General features: G+C 38.5%; 1 protein-coding gene across 1 annotated transcript in view; it reads right to left on the reverse strand.

Annotated features, from left to right (window-relative positions):
• EPRS1 (glutamyl-prolyl-tRNA synthetase 1) overlaps positions 1–15,710 on the reverse strand; it is a 67,682-nt gene extending 51,972 nt beyond the window's left edge. The window contains exons 1-7 of the mRNA XM_081825189.1: positions 15,537–15,710; positions 11,630–11,714; positions 8,593–8,692; positions 7,578–7,734; positions 5,917–6,056; positions 4,292–4,386; positions 2–128 (exon numbers count right to left, since the gene is read on the reverse strand). Of these exons, the coding sequence (XP_081681315.1) occupies positions 2–128; positions 4,292–4,386; positions 5,917–6,056; positions 7,578–7,734; positions 8,593–8,692; positions 11,630–11,714; positions 15,537–15,582 (750 nt within the window). The 5' untranslated portion in view covers positions 15,583–15,710. The remainder of the gene's footprint in view (position 1; positions 129–4,291; positions 4,387–5,916; positions 6,057–7,577; positions 7,735–8,592; positions 8,693–11,629; positions 11,715–15,536) is intronic.
• Between the last annotated feature and the right edge of the window lie 567 nt (positions 15,711–16,277).

The raw sequence follows: 16,277 nt of genomic DNA on the forward strand, positions 1-16,277 counted from the left end.
CCTTCTCAAAATCTTCCTTTTCTTTTTCAGGATTTGTGTCATCAAATCTCATGATCAGTTTCCCTTTAAAGTTAACCTGGTAGTGCTGGTTCAGAAGAGCAGCTTTTGCATGCCCAATGTGTAAGTAACTAAAACAAAAACATTTCACAAAGAAACTCATTAACATGTTTTAACTAAATATTTAAACTTAACCTTTTGAGGAGATGAGGACTAAACAAAAATCCTTCTAGTTGGTACTCCAGTCATATTTTATTTTCCAACAAAAAAGTACTGTGATAGAAAATCTGACCTTCACAGGAAGAAAAAGACTACAACATTTATAAAATAATCACAAGAAACAATTTCATATGCACAAGTTCACAAAGGTAAAAGTTATTTGTTAATATTACCACCTTAAGGAGAAAAAAACAAAACAAACAACCTTAAGGAAAATCTTTTTTTTTCTTCTTCTCTCACAGAGGGAACGAGCGGTCATTTGGTTAGAGGAAAACTGCCTCCGAGACGGCTTCCAATGCTATGCTCTGCGGGAGTGTATCCTCTCCACTAAGACCTGATGCTACCGAGAGCCGAGCACCCACCTCATGCACGCCAGCCAGAGGCACCTCTGAGGTCACCACTGCCGTGTGAGGGCTCCATGAAAGGGCACGTGGGGATCAGGAGGCTGCAGAGGAGCCACTTACTTCTCAAGGCGTCCGTTTTCTCAGAAGCCAAAATAAAAGGATTCTAGCTAAAGGACCTTCCAGTACCAATGCTCCGTGAATCACAATCTATGAAAACACTATTCTGTTCCTATGGGCAGTTGGCAATTATAAGGAATAAAATATGTCACAGGCACTGCTGATAATATTCTAGATCAACATTCTCCTCTATCAGCTAAGTGTGTAAAAAGCAGTATCCTACACCACCACTGTAGAAAATACCCTTTCCTGGGCAGCAAATACGGCATGAATTAAGGAAGCTTAATCATCTCTCACGAATTTTTACTGGTTTCCACTAATGGTAGCCATGGTCCCACTGCACTAGGTCCTAGTTTGACGCCAACCTGATCTCAGCTGGTATCAACAGGGGAGGGGAAAATACAACTCCCTGCAAGTCTTCACTTCAATTTTTAAATCAATCCACATTTTCAAAATTCACACAGCATTCTAGATCGATGATTCAATGTTAAGCATATATATGCACACAGGTTAACATAGACAAGTACAAAGCAATGCATTTAGGGTTATTCAAAACTTTCTGCATAATATAAAAGGCTGTCACTGGTAACCCAGATGAGATTCTAAAACAGAAAAAGGACATTAGGGAAATACTAATGAAATCCAAAAAAGGTATGGAGTTTAGGTGATAATAATAATAAAAAATTGATATTGGTTCACCAGTTGTGACAAAGGTACCAGACTTAACTGGGTACAGTGTATGTGGGAACATTTTGTACTATCTTCACTATGTTTCTGTAAATTAAAACTACCCCTAAAATAAAAGGTTTACCAAAAATAAAACAGAACAAAGAACTGTGAGTTCCAAGAAAGAAACAAACACTGGGGCGCCTGGGTGGCTCAGTCGTTAAGCATCTGCCTTCGGCTCAGGTCATAATCCTACGGTCCTGGGATCGAGCCCCACATCGGGCTCCCTGCTCAGCAGGAAGCCTGCTTCTCCCTCCCCCACACCCCCTTCTTGTGTTCCCTCTTTCACTGTGTCTCTCTCTGTCAAATAAATAAATAAAAATCTTAAAAGAAAAAGAAAAAAGAAACAGAAACACTATCTTTAGTCTTTGTTCAAAGTGTCATACCTGTATCATGCTATATCCATCATTAGGAAGAAAAAAAAAACAACAAACTAATTATCACTGACTACCCATACTATAAGACAGTTAATGTGCTAGGCTTTACATAAAGGAATTAATTTAAGAGAGGTCAGGAAATTGAACCATTACCTTAAAGATACTGTTTCTGAATCTGAAATAATGTGTGTGGTTCTAACAATTCTAAATGTCAAGAAAGCTAAAAGGACTATAAAATATTCACAAGGTAACTAAAATAATCAGCTCAAGAGACAACTAGCTAACTAAAGAAAGGAAGATTCATGCTGCGTGAGTTAGTACAAACACCAAATTGGGCTTCTGCCACATTTAACAGATATAGGCTGCAGAATTTTAAGTCAAATGGACTCTAGAGCCAAATAGCACAAGTTTGGCAAACTACCAAAATGTTGTAGGAATGTTTCTGAAAACATTTGTAAAATGCAGCTATTAAAGAGCTTTCCTCACAGGGCTATTAAAACAGTAAATGTACAATGCCTGGTAGTACCTGCACATAACAGGTTCCATATACGTTAGCTAAGAATAAAAACAAGGGCACATGTCAAGCCTTCAGGGCGCCTGGGTGGCTCAGTCAGTTAAGCATCTGCCTTCAGCTCAGGTCATGATCCCAGAGTCCTGGGATCAAACCCCTGCATCGGCTCCTGGCTCAGCAGGGAATCGGCTTCTCCCACTTCCTCTGCCTGCCGCTCCCCCTGTTTTTGTGCTCTCTGTCAAATAAATAAATAAAACCTTAAACAAACAAACAAAAAAAGTCAAGCGTTCTGGCCTTTCATGAAAGACACAGAAAAATAAAATGACTAAAAAGAAACATTACAGGGGGAGCCTAGCTGGCTCAGTCGGTAGAGCATGCAACTCTTGATCTCAAGGTTGTAATTTAAAGCCCCATGCTGGGTGTAGAGATTACTTAAAAATAAAATCTTAGGAAAAGAAAAATTAAAGAATTCTTTAGCAGTATAAAGGGATATAATAAAATTATGAATAGTAAAACAAAAAACAAACAAAAAAAGACGAGAAAACCTGAATACTGATTCATATTCCAAATCCCAAAACTGTATTTGGCCAAGAGCATGGTCTCTGAAATTGATATAATTTATGGCAGACAAATGTACTTCATAAATTATAAAGATGAGGCACTCACTATTCTAAGAAATGACAGTGACAAAAAACATAAAGAGAGTCTAAAAGGACTAATGTTCAAATGCCAGAGCTATAAACAGCCACTGCTAAGAAAGTGGCTTTAGCAAACCATTGAAGTCACTACCAATGGGCAACCAGGACCTCTCACACTAAGTACAGAAGAGCAGAATACTGGGCCACAAGGTCCCAAGATGTCTGTGGGAATTAAAGCACATATGGTTAAGTCTTATTTATGGGATTCCACCCAGTTAACTACCAATCGACCACTTAATAATTTAGTCTGTGAATTTTCCAAATTCATTATTTCTCCTTCATCTTCTATTTATCCTTCATTTCACCACCTTCATCAGCAAACTTAGAAAAGCAGAGAGAAAAAGTGGAATTCTAAAACAGATTTTCCTGTCAGTGGTGCTTATGAAAAGTTTGTGAAGAACTACTAAGAACAGCTAAAATAAAATGGTTTTCTTCCTTATCTGCTTTTTACTGTCTACACATTCCACTTACCACAAATGGGTAAGAATTTAGCTATAAAATACAAAATCTGAAATTAAACAAAAGTTAGGGAGAAAAAAATCACCTCATTTACCAAATATGGCACAATTCTTTCCTAATGGCTAAGTTCCTGAGGCTAATTGCTTTAGTAAGACACACTTTATTGTATTACTCCCACTGGAAGAGCGCTATCACAAAGCTTGTCCAGTATGCTCAAAGAGGCTGATGCATGTGCGAAGGTGGAGTCCCCTCAGCCCAGGGCAATGCTGGGCAAGGCCTGGGGCAGCCCCAGGCTGGTGGCCACCAGCCAGAACAAGTCTTTTTCTCCAAAGAGCTATTCAAATGTTATTATTTTCTTTTGGTGCCAAAAGTGAAAGGGGTTAGGAAGCCTCCTGGTAACAGAAAAAACTGAAAAGGAATAGGCTTTTCAGGATGCCCCTTTCTTTATTTCAGAAAAAAAGTAACTTAAAAATAATTCTGCCATAACTTCTGCTAACCGAAAGGAATGCTCAGGGTACAAATACAAATCCTTATTAAATGAGAGCTGAAAAATTTCAAAATGCAAATAAAACTTAAGACTTTATATTTATGGGTATTCTCTATAATTAAAATTCTGTCTGGGGTAAAATAACAATTGTCTGATTAATAAGCTAAAACTACAAATTTAATACATTAACATCAGCTGTCAATAACAGACTATTAAGATGTTTAGAATTTTGATTCCCATAATTAAAATCTTACTTATTTTCTTCTATATTAGTATTCTAGTAATATAAGTATTTAACTATTTTAAGCTTTTCCACTAAATATATTCCATTGTAATTACAAGTTACATTTTCTTACCCACTAGCCTCTGGAGGAAATCTGACAGTAACCTTTCCCATCTCAGCACCTGGAAGCTCAACAAATTTCCCAACATCTTGTTTTTTCTCAGGTGTCTGAAAAGCAGAACAGAAACAACAAATACAGTTATATCATTAAATGTTTAAGAATACATTCATCCAACAAATACTTCCTCAGTACCCACTATGTACCAGGCATGGTTATAAGATAAATGAGGACTTGAACGTTGTCCTTGCACTTGAAGACCCAAAACCTTGTGAAGGATGTAAACAAAACCAACCACTGGTAACAGAGATATACATATATATTTATAGAGGGCTGTTAGAGCAGTCAGTTGAAGTTAACCAATAGCCTTTTCATCAGGAAAAGCTTAAAAGGCGGTAAGAACCAAGCTGGACCTTAAAAAAATAAGTGGAAATGTGTCAGACGCAGAATGTGTAAGGGCCTTCTTTCTAAGAAAAGGAACAACAGGGCGCCTGGGTGGCTCAGTTGGTTAAGCGACTGCCTTCGGCTCAGGTCATGATCCTGGAGTCCCTGGATCGAGTCCCGCATCGGGCTCCCTGCTCAGTGGGGAGCCTGCTTCTCCCTCTGACCCTCCCCCCTCTCATGTGCGCTCTCTCTCATTCTCTCTGTCTCAAATAAATAAATAAAATCTTTAAAAAAAAAAAGAAAAGGAACAACAGCACAGGTAAGACACAAAGACAGTGCGATGTCCTTGAAAAGTTAGAAATGCATGTGGGGTGGATAGGCAAGGAAGCTGAATTGTTGACAAGGTCCAAAATATGAAGCCCCTCATACACGTGCTTTTAGGTTTTAGGCAACGAGGAAATCCCAGGGGTAATGGGACCATTTATTTGTGTTTTCTAAAATGATACCCAGGACAACGCAGAGGCTGAACTAGAAAAGACAGAGACCTTGGATGAGATTATGGTATTAAATCAACCAAGGGGTAATGAGGTTTCAATAAAAATCAGTAACAGTGGAGATAGAAAACGTATCAATAGATATGAGAAGAACAGAACTTGGTGACTGATTCCATGGGAAAAATGGTGAAGAATGAGTGACGATTTTTAGCCAAAACAACAGAGTGGACTGTGGTGTCTTGATCCAAACAGGCAGTAGTTTTCAAATTTTTATTGCAATGGAAAAGAAACTTTAAGTTGAAACTTTACTACACATGCCTAATATGTGGAACAGATCAAAGCAGAGAGACTCTGGCTGGGGAAGAGAATCTTTTCTACTGGACTTTACATCACATCCTCCTAGAGATTAACAAAAAGGCTCTGCAGAAGCCCAGGACTCAATGGCCAAAAATGAACAAACAGGAGAGTTGGGAGGAAGAAAAAATCATATAGCTATAAATAATGAGATTTTAGTTACTTGGATTTTGGATTTCCTAAGGGACATACATTGGATGATCATAATATTTTAGACATATAACTACAAAGATTAAGGCTTTATGGAGTTAAACAGTTAAAGGCAAGCCAAGACTTAACAGACTCCACAGATTTTTCCAAGAAGATTTTTCACACATGAAAAGAAAAATAAACCATAAGTAGGAATAATTTTCTTTTCAGATCTATGATCTCAAACCAACTAAGATATCAGCATTTAAAAAAGCTTACCACTTTAGCTTTGGTCGTTGAAACATTCCACTTGGTACCTACAGACTGGAAGGCCTGCTGGGCTTCGAGAAAGCCAAACCAGCGTTTTACGTGCACTGGAGCTTTGTTCTGTTTCAACTGTTCTTGCCATGCAGCACTGCCTATTAGCAAAAATAATTTTAAAACCATTCAATAAATCCACAACTTTAAAAGCAAAGTTCTAATCGTGGTTAATTTAAGTAAATGAGATGGCTTAAAGTTGTGCTTCTAAAGGGGTGCCTGGCTGGCTCAGTCCACAGAGCACACAACTCTTAATCCCAGAATCTTGAGTTCAAGCCCCACGCTGGGCGTGGAGCCTACTTTAAAAAAAAAAAAAAATGTGCTTCCATAATGAAAAATTTGCAATCTAGGTATACACTGAAATGTTTTCTAGTATTTTAATATACTTTACAGAATTCACAGAAGTTAATTAAAAATATTTTTGCTGGGCGCCTGGGTGGCTCAGTTGGTTAAGCAACTGCCTTCGGCTCAGGTCATGATCCTGGAGTCCCGGGATCGAGTCCCGCATCGGGCTCCCTGCTCAGCGGGGAGTCTGCTTCTCCCTCTGACCCTCCCCCCTCTCATGTGCTCTCTCTCATTCTCTCTCTCTCAAATAAATAAATAAAAAATAAAATCTTTAAAAAAAAAAAAATATTTTTGCTGTACTAAATCCTGCCCTCACCACCACCACATACCCACTATAAGGCCAACGTCATATTTCATAATTAAGGAAAGGCTTTAAGTAGATCAACTAGAAAACAAAATAGTTTCCTATCAAGATCAAGAAATAGCTCATTTCTTCAAGTGTAGTATCAAAAGTAGGCAGTGAAGGAAAATTTAATTCTTTAATATCAGAAAGTTACATCCTTAAGATATTATCCTTTCATGAATACTAAGTCAAAAATCAAAAAAGATGAAAATGTCAAACCTATATATGAAAACATCTAATTAGAAAAGGCCTTCAATTTATGTTGGTTATTATTATAACAATTTAACTGAATTCGGAGAAAATTTTTAGCCACAAAAACAGTACACACAACATAAAAAATCCCACATGATGCAGATTTAAAGAATGATAAAACTTTCTGGCATATTTGCTTCAGGTTTTTTGTTTTTATTTTTTTTAAAGAAAATAAGCCAACAAAATTTAAGTCCTCTTTATACCTCTCATCAATCCTATAATCCTACCCTGTTGCCAAGTAGTCAGAATAGAGAATCCGTGACCTCCAGGAGGAACAACTCCAGATCACCCCCTCAAACACACATATACCCCTACTAAGTGATCAAAGACAACAATGCCTGGAGTAAAGGAACGACTGAGACAACAGAGGTGCTGACATAAATGGGATGAGGGCTTCTTCAGCAGGACCAAGGTCAGCTTCACAAGCAGAAGGGAGTTGGGTTAGTGAGAGAGAAAAGACCTCTCAGGACAGCAAAGGATTGGGAATTCCTGTGCCTGGACAGGAATAAAATAGCCAAAGCAGTCATTCCTTTGCAAGGAAGTCCTAAGTGACTCTCTTTCTACACACACACGTGCGTGCATGCACAATACATATGTGTATATGTAGAAAAATGCACACTTCTTATCCAGCAAAATATCAAGTAATAAAAATAAAGCATTCTTCAGGAAGAATAAATGATACCTTTTAGGGTGGCCCAAACACACAAATCTGCTAAGCTCAAGGAATTTCCAACTAAGTATGTTCTCAGAGACAGGCAATGATTGAGCTCGTTGATTGCAGAAGTGAACAAATTACATGAAGACAATTTTGTAGCACTAAACTCCAACCAGTGATCAATCTGTGGACATAAAAGATCGAAAAGAAATGCACCTCAGGGTTTAGATTTAAACAAACAAATGACCTCAGAATCATGCCTAATCTCATCTCAAATTACAGGATTTGCCATTATATGGATTTAATTTTGGCTGCCTGAGATCTAAATTGGCATTTAAATAAACAAATTTCATTGTTATATTTCTGTGCTTCTCCCCCCCCCGCCCCCCCGCCCCCAAGGAGTGCAGAGAAGCACTTCAGAGAAGAAAAAGAAAAACAAAGATTTGAGAACTGGCAGCAGGAAGGAATAACCCACTAGGTGATACTTAGCCAAAACCAATAGGTGATACCTAGCCAAACAGATTCATCTACCTGTAAAATTTAAAACTAAATGCCTAGGCAACTATTCTTTGTATACTGAATTTCATAAAACTTAGGAGAAGTGGAGCTGAATACAAACAAACAGAAGGCATCTAAACAGCAGTACTGGAAGTTAATCTACTGCTGCTGTAATTAATTAAAGTGTATACCTAGAAAGGAAAAGGGGATCCAAACTACGTGTGTGACCCTGGGAAAATCTCTTAACTTTTCTAGGCCTGCTGCCTCACCTGATTCCTTCCTGGGAATCTAGGAAGAAGACAGCACTCACTGACCCAACAGGACAGCTGGTATGGGATTAAAAGTTCAAACTTAGCAGACATTAGGTGTTTTTCTCCCCCCCTCCGAAAATAAAAACAGGATGAGAATTCCTTAACTAGGTCTACCACTAAACTCCATGAATATCCTTACACAGAATAATAGTACATAAGCCAACAATAAAATGAAGTTCTCAAAAGAACAGAACATAAATCAAAACAAACCCAAGGAAATGTTCATTCCTTACCTCAGTATGTTCCAGCAGGTTAGAACCATAGAGCCCAGTTGTCGTTGCAACTCGAGCCAAGTAGCGAAGTATGGAATTTATGTCTGTGAATACCACATTTCTAGAATACAAGCATGAGATAAAATATTACCACAGCTCTAGCAAATCAGTAGCAGTCATGAGGCTTACAAAGAAGTATAAAAATATTAAACCTTATATCTACCATGTATTTTCAACTACAGTTTAAAAAAAATCCACCTAATGTATTCTTTACTGTATCTATCAAACTCCAGTTTGTTCTGAATGTTCAGCCAAATCCAACAATTTGGTTTAGAGTGAACTATCTATAATGCTTTGTCCTTCTAACTATTGTCTATTCAGTGGTGGAAAAATGAAAATATAACTGGGATATCAAGATCAATAGCGATTTAAAATAAATCAAGGCAGAGAAATCAAGGATATACAGTCATGAAGAGGCTACTTGTATCAACTTCCAAGTAAAGAGGACAGCTCAAACCCCATCAAACTTGTTCTGTAAAAATGTTTTTAAAAGACACACACACCCATAAGGAAAAAGAGACTAAGGAGAAGAAACAGTCACAATACAGTTTAAGAAGCTACACAGCAGATGAATTCAACAAGTCTGAAGAAACTGAATTTTAAGTGGGTAGTGGACAAAGCTGAAAACCAACCCAACCCAAATTTTAGAATCCACAAAAGACTAATGAATCAATGGAAGTGAGAGTGAACTGGGGCTAAAATAAGGAGGGGTGGTATAAAGTCTATTTACAAATCAGTGGGAAACAGACACCACCAAACCCTATTCTGCTCAGCTGAACCACTCCTCTTACTCAATCTTGGCAAAAACTGAAGCCTTATTCTCTAAAGAGTAAAACAAAGGTCTCTCAACTGGGGGAAATCTGGCACAGCTGTGAACTGGGTTATGCAGGTAACTGGGAGAATGAATACATACATACTAGATGCTGAGATCCATAGCCTTCTTCCCACCCTCAGCTTCCAAAATATTCTGGCATCAACTCTTTATCTTCCAAACAGGAGACTGAAAGTCTTCACTAAATAATCTGATCAGCCTAAGAAGAAATAACTAAGGATACTAACATCAGAAGTTCCTGCTAAGTGAACCATTCAATCAGACCATCACAAAGTATGCTCAGAGCTAACAAGACTACCCTTGAATTCAGAACTTATAAACAGCTTTAAATTCCAGTTAAAATCTGAGAAGGTCATCAGGAGTTACCAAATATTTGAAGAAAGCTTTTAACTTGAAAGATAGTAACCAAAATAAACACACAGAAAAATGCAACTTAGGCAAATTAGGGAGAAGAAAATTTAAAAAGTAAATAAATTTCCTTTAAGCAATGAAACAATATATTGCAATCATGAAACAAGGATACTATAAAAGGAGTACTCAAAAAATAAAAAATCGAGCTCTTAGATAATAAAAATATAGCAGAAATAAAAAACTCAATAGAAAAATAGGAATGATAAAGTTGAAGAACTCTCCAGAAAGTAAAGAAAAAAGAAAAAATAGATGAAAAATGAAGGTGATACTTAATCCCAACATCCATATGAAGAATAGAAAATGGAGGAGAAAATCATCAAAGAAAAAAAATTTTTTTAATTTCCAAAACAGGATTTCCAAGTTTCCACATTGAAAGGAGACTAAGTACCCAGTGGAACAGATTCAAAATAGACCCACACAGGGCACCAAGGTGGCTCAGTCAGTAGAACATGTGACTCTTGATCTCAGGGTTGTGAGTTTGAACCCCACATTGGATGTATATATTACTTAAAAATAAAATCTTTAAAAAAAAAATTGACCCAAACCAGACCATATTACTGTGAAATTTCAGAACACTGAATCAGAAGAAAATATTCCTACAGACCCCTGAATCAGAGAGGCTTCAGAAGAAAGAGAACAAAGCAAACAATTATTCCATGGAAAAGTAAAAGTTGTACACAAAAAAATAATCATAATATGTGGCTCAGCAGTGAATAAAACTTACTGGGTCATTACAGTATAAACACTGAATGGCGACCTAACCAAAATTATGATACAACTACACTGGGAAGAAGGAGGAGATGGGGAGGAGAAGAGTGTGTGTGAGTGTGTGTTTTTATGTATCTTGCCCCTTTCCCAATATAAGTCTTTCTGTCAGTTTATTATGAACCTTTTAAACACATTTCAAATCTGTATCCAGCTTGAGAATACCCTTGAAAACTTCTTTCAATTTGGTCCAGATTTTATTATGTGGTGAAGTATTCTTAAAAGAATCTGAAACCAGGTTATATCTATTCCTCAGTTTCATTAAACTAAAATTAAGGATAATAATATCTCCCTTTCCAATTCTTCTTATTCTTCACAGTGGGTTCCAGAAAAAAAAAAAGTTTAATCTTCCATATATCCTGGGATGCACATGATTCACTTTAATCAAGAACATACAATATATGCTCACCACATCAAAACCAATGATGTACTGTATGGTGACTAACATAACATAATAAAATTTTTTTAAAAAATAAATAAATAATAAAAAAACACACAATATATGCTTGTAGAAACCTGCAAAAACAGAAAAGTAAAAAGAAAAAAAAAATCTTTCTGTACGTTTCTAGTTTTTTTTAGATTATAAGTGGGATCAGATAGCTTGCTGACAAATATAAGCCTCTGGATATACTTCTTTTAAGAATGAGGAAGAAGGGCGCCTGGGTGGCTCAGTTGGTTAAGCGACTGCCTTCGGCTCAGGTCATGATCCTGGAGTCCCGGGATCGAGTCCCGCATCGGGCTCCCTGCTCGGCAGGGAGTCTGCTTCTCCCTCTGACCCTCCTCCCTCTCATGCTCTCTGTCTCTCATTCTCTCTCTCTCAAATAAATAAATAAAATCGTTAAAAAAAAAAAAAAAAAAGAATGAGGAAGAAAAGCATACTTCTTTCTAGAGTTAATCTACCAACTAGCAAATAAAACAAGCATAGAACATTGAATTCTGAATATTTAAAAAATGCTGTTCAGTACTGAAAACAGACACAGAAGTACTTACTCAGACACATAAAGAATATTCTCTTTCCCTTCTTCAAGAGAAATGCTGACGTCGTCTTTCACATGTTCTACGGCCAGCAAAGCTCCTAAGTGGAATGAGATGAAAAGATTTTTCTTTATTAACAATGTAGTATTTAAAACCTGAATCATAAAGCAGTAAGAATGACTCAACAAACCAATCATAAAGCAGTAAGAATGACTCAACAAACCAAGGAGTTAAACTTCTTTCCCAGTAGTCTATAAAGAGAAAGGATCATCTTCTGGTCTTGGGAAAATAATATATAAGAAACTATTCACTGGCATACTCCAACTGCTTTTGAGTAAGTTCAGCTTCCAGTTAAGGGCATCGAAATAAATCTTTTCTTCCCTCAGGAGACAAGAAATGAGAACAGTGCCTTGTATAAAAACTACTGTTAATAGCATCTGAGTGATTACTATGTGGTAGGCACTATGCTAAAATGCTTTACGGTCATTATAATTTTTAATCTTTGTAGTGATCTTAAGACGTAAACATCTTTATCTCCATTTTACAGAAGAGGAAACTGAGGCTTGGAAAGATTAAATAATGAACCCAAAGTCCTTGACTAAATATGTGACACTCAGGAACTGAATGCAGGCCTATGGCGGTCCAGAAGTTAAACTCTAAAACACGGTGTAATCTGCCTCTCAACACCTATTAAATATCCTAAGTTGATTCATTAATCTTTTGTCCTTTAAATTTGGCCAACATGAACCACCAGCACCCAGATACTGATTTCTAAATATCAAGCTCCACTGGAAACAGGGCTGTGGCAGGGAAGGTACAAGACAGACCTGGAAAATTCTGTGCTAGAAAGCAAGAAGTAATCAAATAGATAAGCCAAAAGGACACAGAGGCCAACTTGGAGGGGCTCCCACTGGCAAACAGTAGCAATGTAACTACTAACGTAAATGATACAAGTTTTAATGTGTCCATACAAGGAAATCCTATATAGCAAATAAAAAGCATGAAGCTCTAAAGTTCTGTTACAGGCAACAAGTTAGCATTATCCTAGGTACAAAAGAATATATATGATATGATTCGATGTATATGAAATTCTAGAAAAAATAGAATACTGACAGAAAGCAGATCAGTGGCTATCAGGGACCAGAGATGGGGAAAGGAAGCTGATGCAAAGGGACATAAGGGAACTTTCCAAAATGAGAGAAATATTCTCAATCATTATTGCAGTGGTTACTGTACGTATCTGTCAATTTTAAATTGGTGAAGTTTAGTGAATGCACGTTATAGCTCAATAAAACTAATTTTAAAAAATAAAATTTTTAAATTAAAAGAGTAAAAATAAATAATACAGATTATAACCTGAGACATTTTGTTACGAATTTTTTTTTAATGGGAAAGAAAAAGATCTTCTGCCAGAAAAATGTCAACTAATACATGTAGAAGGAACAGCAGATTGGAAGGTCACCTTTTGGCATCCTCTTAATAATAATCAAGTTGGGCAGGAAGCATCAATGGGTGCTGAAACACGTAAACGAAGGTTTGAGTGGAATGTTTACATGGTCCTAATGCATCTCCCCACAAAATGTCTGTCAAATGCAAAGAGAGAACTCTGCAGTCCATAAAGCTGGCTGACACCCTCTTAAGTAATCAAGGTTACATCATCGGTAATGGGAAAAATCAAATTCATGCACCAATTTATGGGCTGCAATGAAGAGCAACGAATCACTTCTGTGCTACTCTTGCCAAAGATGTGTAGCTGAATAAAGCCACAAGTAAACATCATTGGGACATTCTTCAAGTAATTGGTCTTTAGTCTTCAGAGAGGTCAAAGCTATGAAAGCCAAGGAAAGACTGAAAAAACATTCCAGATTGAAAGAAACTGGAGAGACATGACAACTAGGTGCAAAGCATGATTCTGGATTTTGATCCCTGTACTACTGAGTGTTGTTGGAACAATTAGTGTTGGAATATGAACAGGGTGTCTGCATTAAACAGAAGAATGGTATCAATGTGTACTTCCTGATTTTGATGGTCCTACCAGGTCATGTAAAAAGGTTCCTTGCTTAAGAGAGCTGTATGTTGGCATATTCCTGATGTTGAAGCATCATTATCTGCAGTATGCTCTTCAGTGGTACAGGGGGGAAAAAGTAATTGGTTCTATTCTTGTACCTTTTTAAGTTTGAAATTATTTTAACGTTAAAAAAAAAAACACTTCACATGCTGAATGCATGTAAAACAGGGAAATTCCAGCAATGCAATCTATTTTTCTAAATGTTTCATCCAATTTTATTGATTTAAAGATGTTTTTTAATCAAACAGTAGGAAGAATTAAAAAACAAAAAAGGAGGGGAAAAGCAAACATATACTCTATAATTGGTCTACAGTTCAAAACGACAATAAATTTCTCTAAGATCCTCTTTCAGAATAATCAGAATGTGATCACTAAGGAAACAGGGGGATTTGCTAAGTAACATTAGTAAAAACTACAGCTATGGAATATCTAAAATGTGTCAGAATTTTACCTACAGTCTCATTTAATTCTGGCAACCAACCCTATGTAGAAAATACTAGTCTTCCTTTCTTAATCAGAGGACTGTGGGAGAAGCCAAACACAGAACCCGCCAAGGTTCCACAAATAGTAAGTGGCAGCCAGGATCGGACCCAGGTCTCCAGGAACCAAATGTTTTTGCTCTTAACCATGAGACCACACTGTCTAGTACTTTCCAGCCCAAAGAGCAAACCCATTTTTTTTTTTTTTTAGAGTTTATTGATTTGTGTGAGGTTAGCCCATAATTACTGGAACCAATATGCTAAAACATTAGCATTTTTTAAATATTTAAAATGGCTATTAAATTGTGGGTTTTATTCCAAAAGACTCAGAACACCACCGAAGTTGACAATGCAATGAGTAATTTTGTCAACTGCATCTAAAAGTCTGCACTTCTCCCACATTAAAAAACTACTTGTGGGGGCTTAGTCCGTAGAGCGGGTGACTCCTGATCTCGCGATAGAGTTCGAGCCCCATGTTTGGTGTAGAGATTACTTAAAAATAAAATCTTTAAAAAAAAAAGTACTTGTGAGTCTATACTATGCATACACATTAACCAATAGGAGATTAACAAACTACTCAAATTCTTTTGCGTTATTTCCCAAAGTAATGAAAAAGCAGAAATCCTAAACTATCTATCTACAGTAATCTCGGCCACACAGAAAAAGCAAATCCAAATAGAACTTAACATGTACTAGGAATGTGACAGATCCGACGTTTACTCTGGCGTTGACCACATCCATAAGGGTGTGTAGTAAAGCAACCCTATTAGTCCGCAGTGTACTTGAGTGTTCCAGCAATTACCCTGCCACCATTAATTAAAAATAAATGCAACCTCGTTGTAATACAACCTCAGCTACTACAATTGTCTGCCTTGTTCCCCTTGAACCCAACGAAACATAAGGTAGTCAAGTGGATTGAAGATCTGTTCTGAGAAGAGGGAGGAAGGGAGATGTAAGTAAAGGGGGGTATGCTAAAAGAGGGGACGCGAAGACGATGATTTTAACTTTCAAAACGCTATTTCTACGAGCAGCTCTAGGTCTCTATGGAAAGCCATTTCAAAAAGGGAGGGGAGTTGGCTGACAGTCATCCCTCTTAAGAGAAAAGGTCCGAAGCTGAGCGACACGTCGCTCTGCCTGGGCTCACACCACGCCTCCCTCCACGCCCGAGAAAACGGTCTTCAGGAGCAGATCCACATGCCAGGGGATGGAAGATGAGCGGCGCAGAGCTTACTCCGTGTACAGTTTCGAGGAGAGGGCAGGCCTAATCTCCCAGACCGTGACCGCCACTGCGCAACGCCGGGCGCGGCGACCTTCCCTGCCCCGCACCCTCCCCGGCTGATGCAACCCACGCAGGTCGGCGGCCTCGTCCCCTTACCCAGCGGAGGGTCTCCTGCATTCACGGTCAGACAGAGCGTCGCCATCTCCGCCGGTCTGCGGCTACCTGTCAGTGCGCCTGCCTGGCCGTCAGAACCTCTCCGAACCCGCCGAAAGCAAGAAGCTGCAACGTGTGCGCGCGCCTGACGTTGCCGCAGCCTTCGCCCCTCCCCTGCGTCGTGGCTCCCGCCGTCTCCGCGCACACCGCGTTGCGTCATCGCCGTGCGCCGTCTCCGCCCCGCGGCGGGCTCGAGGCCTTCGACCCCGCCCCTCTCCATTTGGGGACAGGAGGGCCTACGTGGCGATTTACGCCGCTGGGATAGACGCTGAAGTGAACAGGACTTTACGACACTTGGTAAAGTGAGGAGGGCAAGTTATGAGACCGTTTCCACCGTGTGAGAGGCGTGCACGTGAGCCACGAAACAGAACCCGCAAGTGGAGCAGTGTGTTGATGGCACTGTGTTTGTAAACACAGAAAAGTCGTGGAAGCATGCACACCACACCGGCAGCCCTGGTTCCGCTGGGGTTGGGGGGAGCTTTTCTAATGTTTCCTCATATTTTTCAAAAGAAGAATGTGTTTCCAAGAGTTATTTTCGTACGTGAATATAGTGCTTAAAAAGGAAGGATTAATTTATAAAAGGCATTACTAAAAGCGGTGCCCGAATTTGTTTGGGCTTTGTTTGCCTGGACTCTGCAAGCGTGCCTTTCACAGGGTCATCGGATTTCTCCTCTCAACCCTCTG

Source organism: Leptonychotes weddellii, chromosome 6 (genome assembly GCF_054177405.1).
Source record: "Leptonychotes weddellii isolate Sample4059 chromosome 6, ASM5417740v2, whole genome shotgun sequence".
NCBI lineage: Eukaryota > Metazoa > Chordata > Mammalia > Carnivora > Phocidae > Leptonychotes > Leptonychotes weddellii.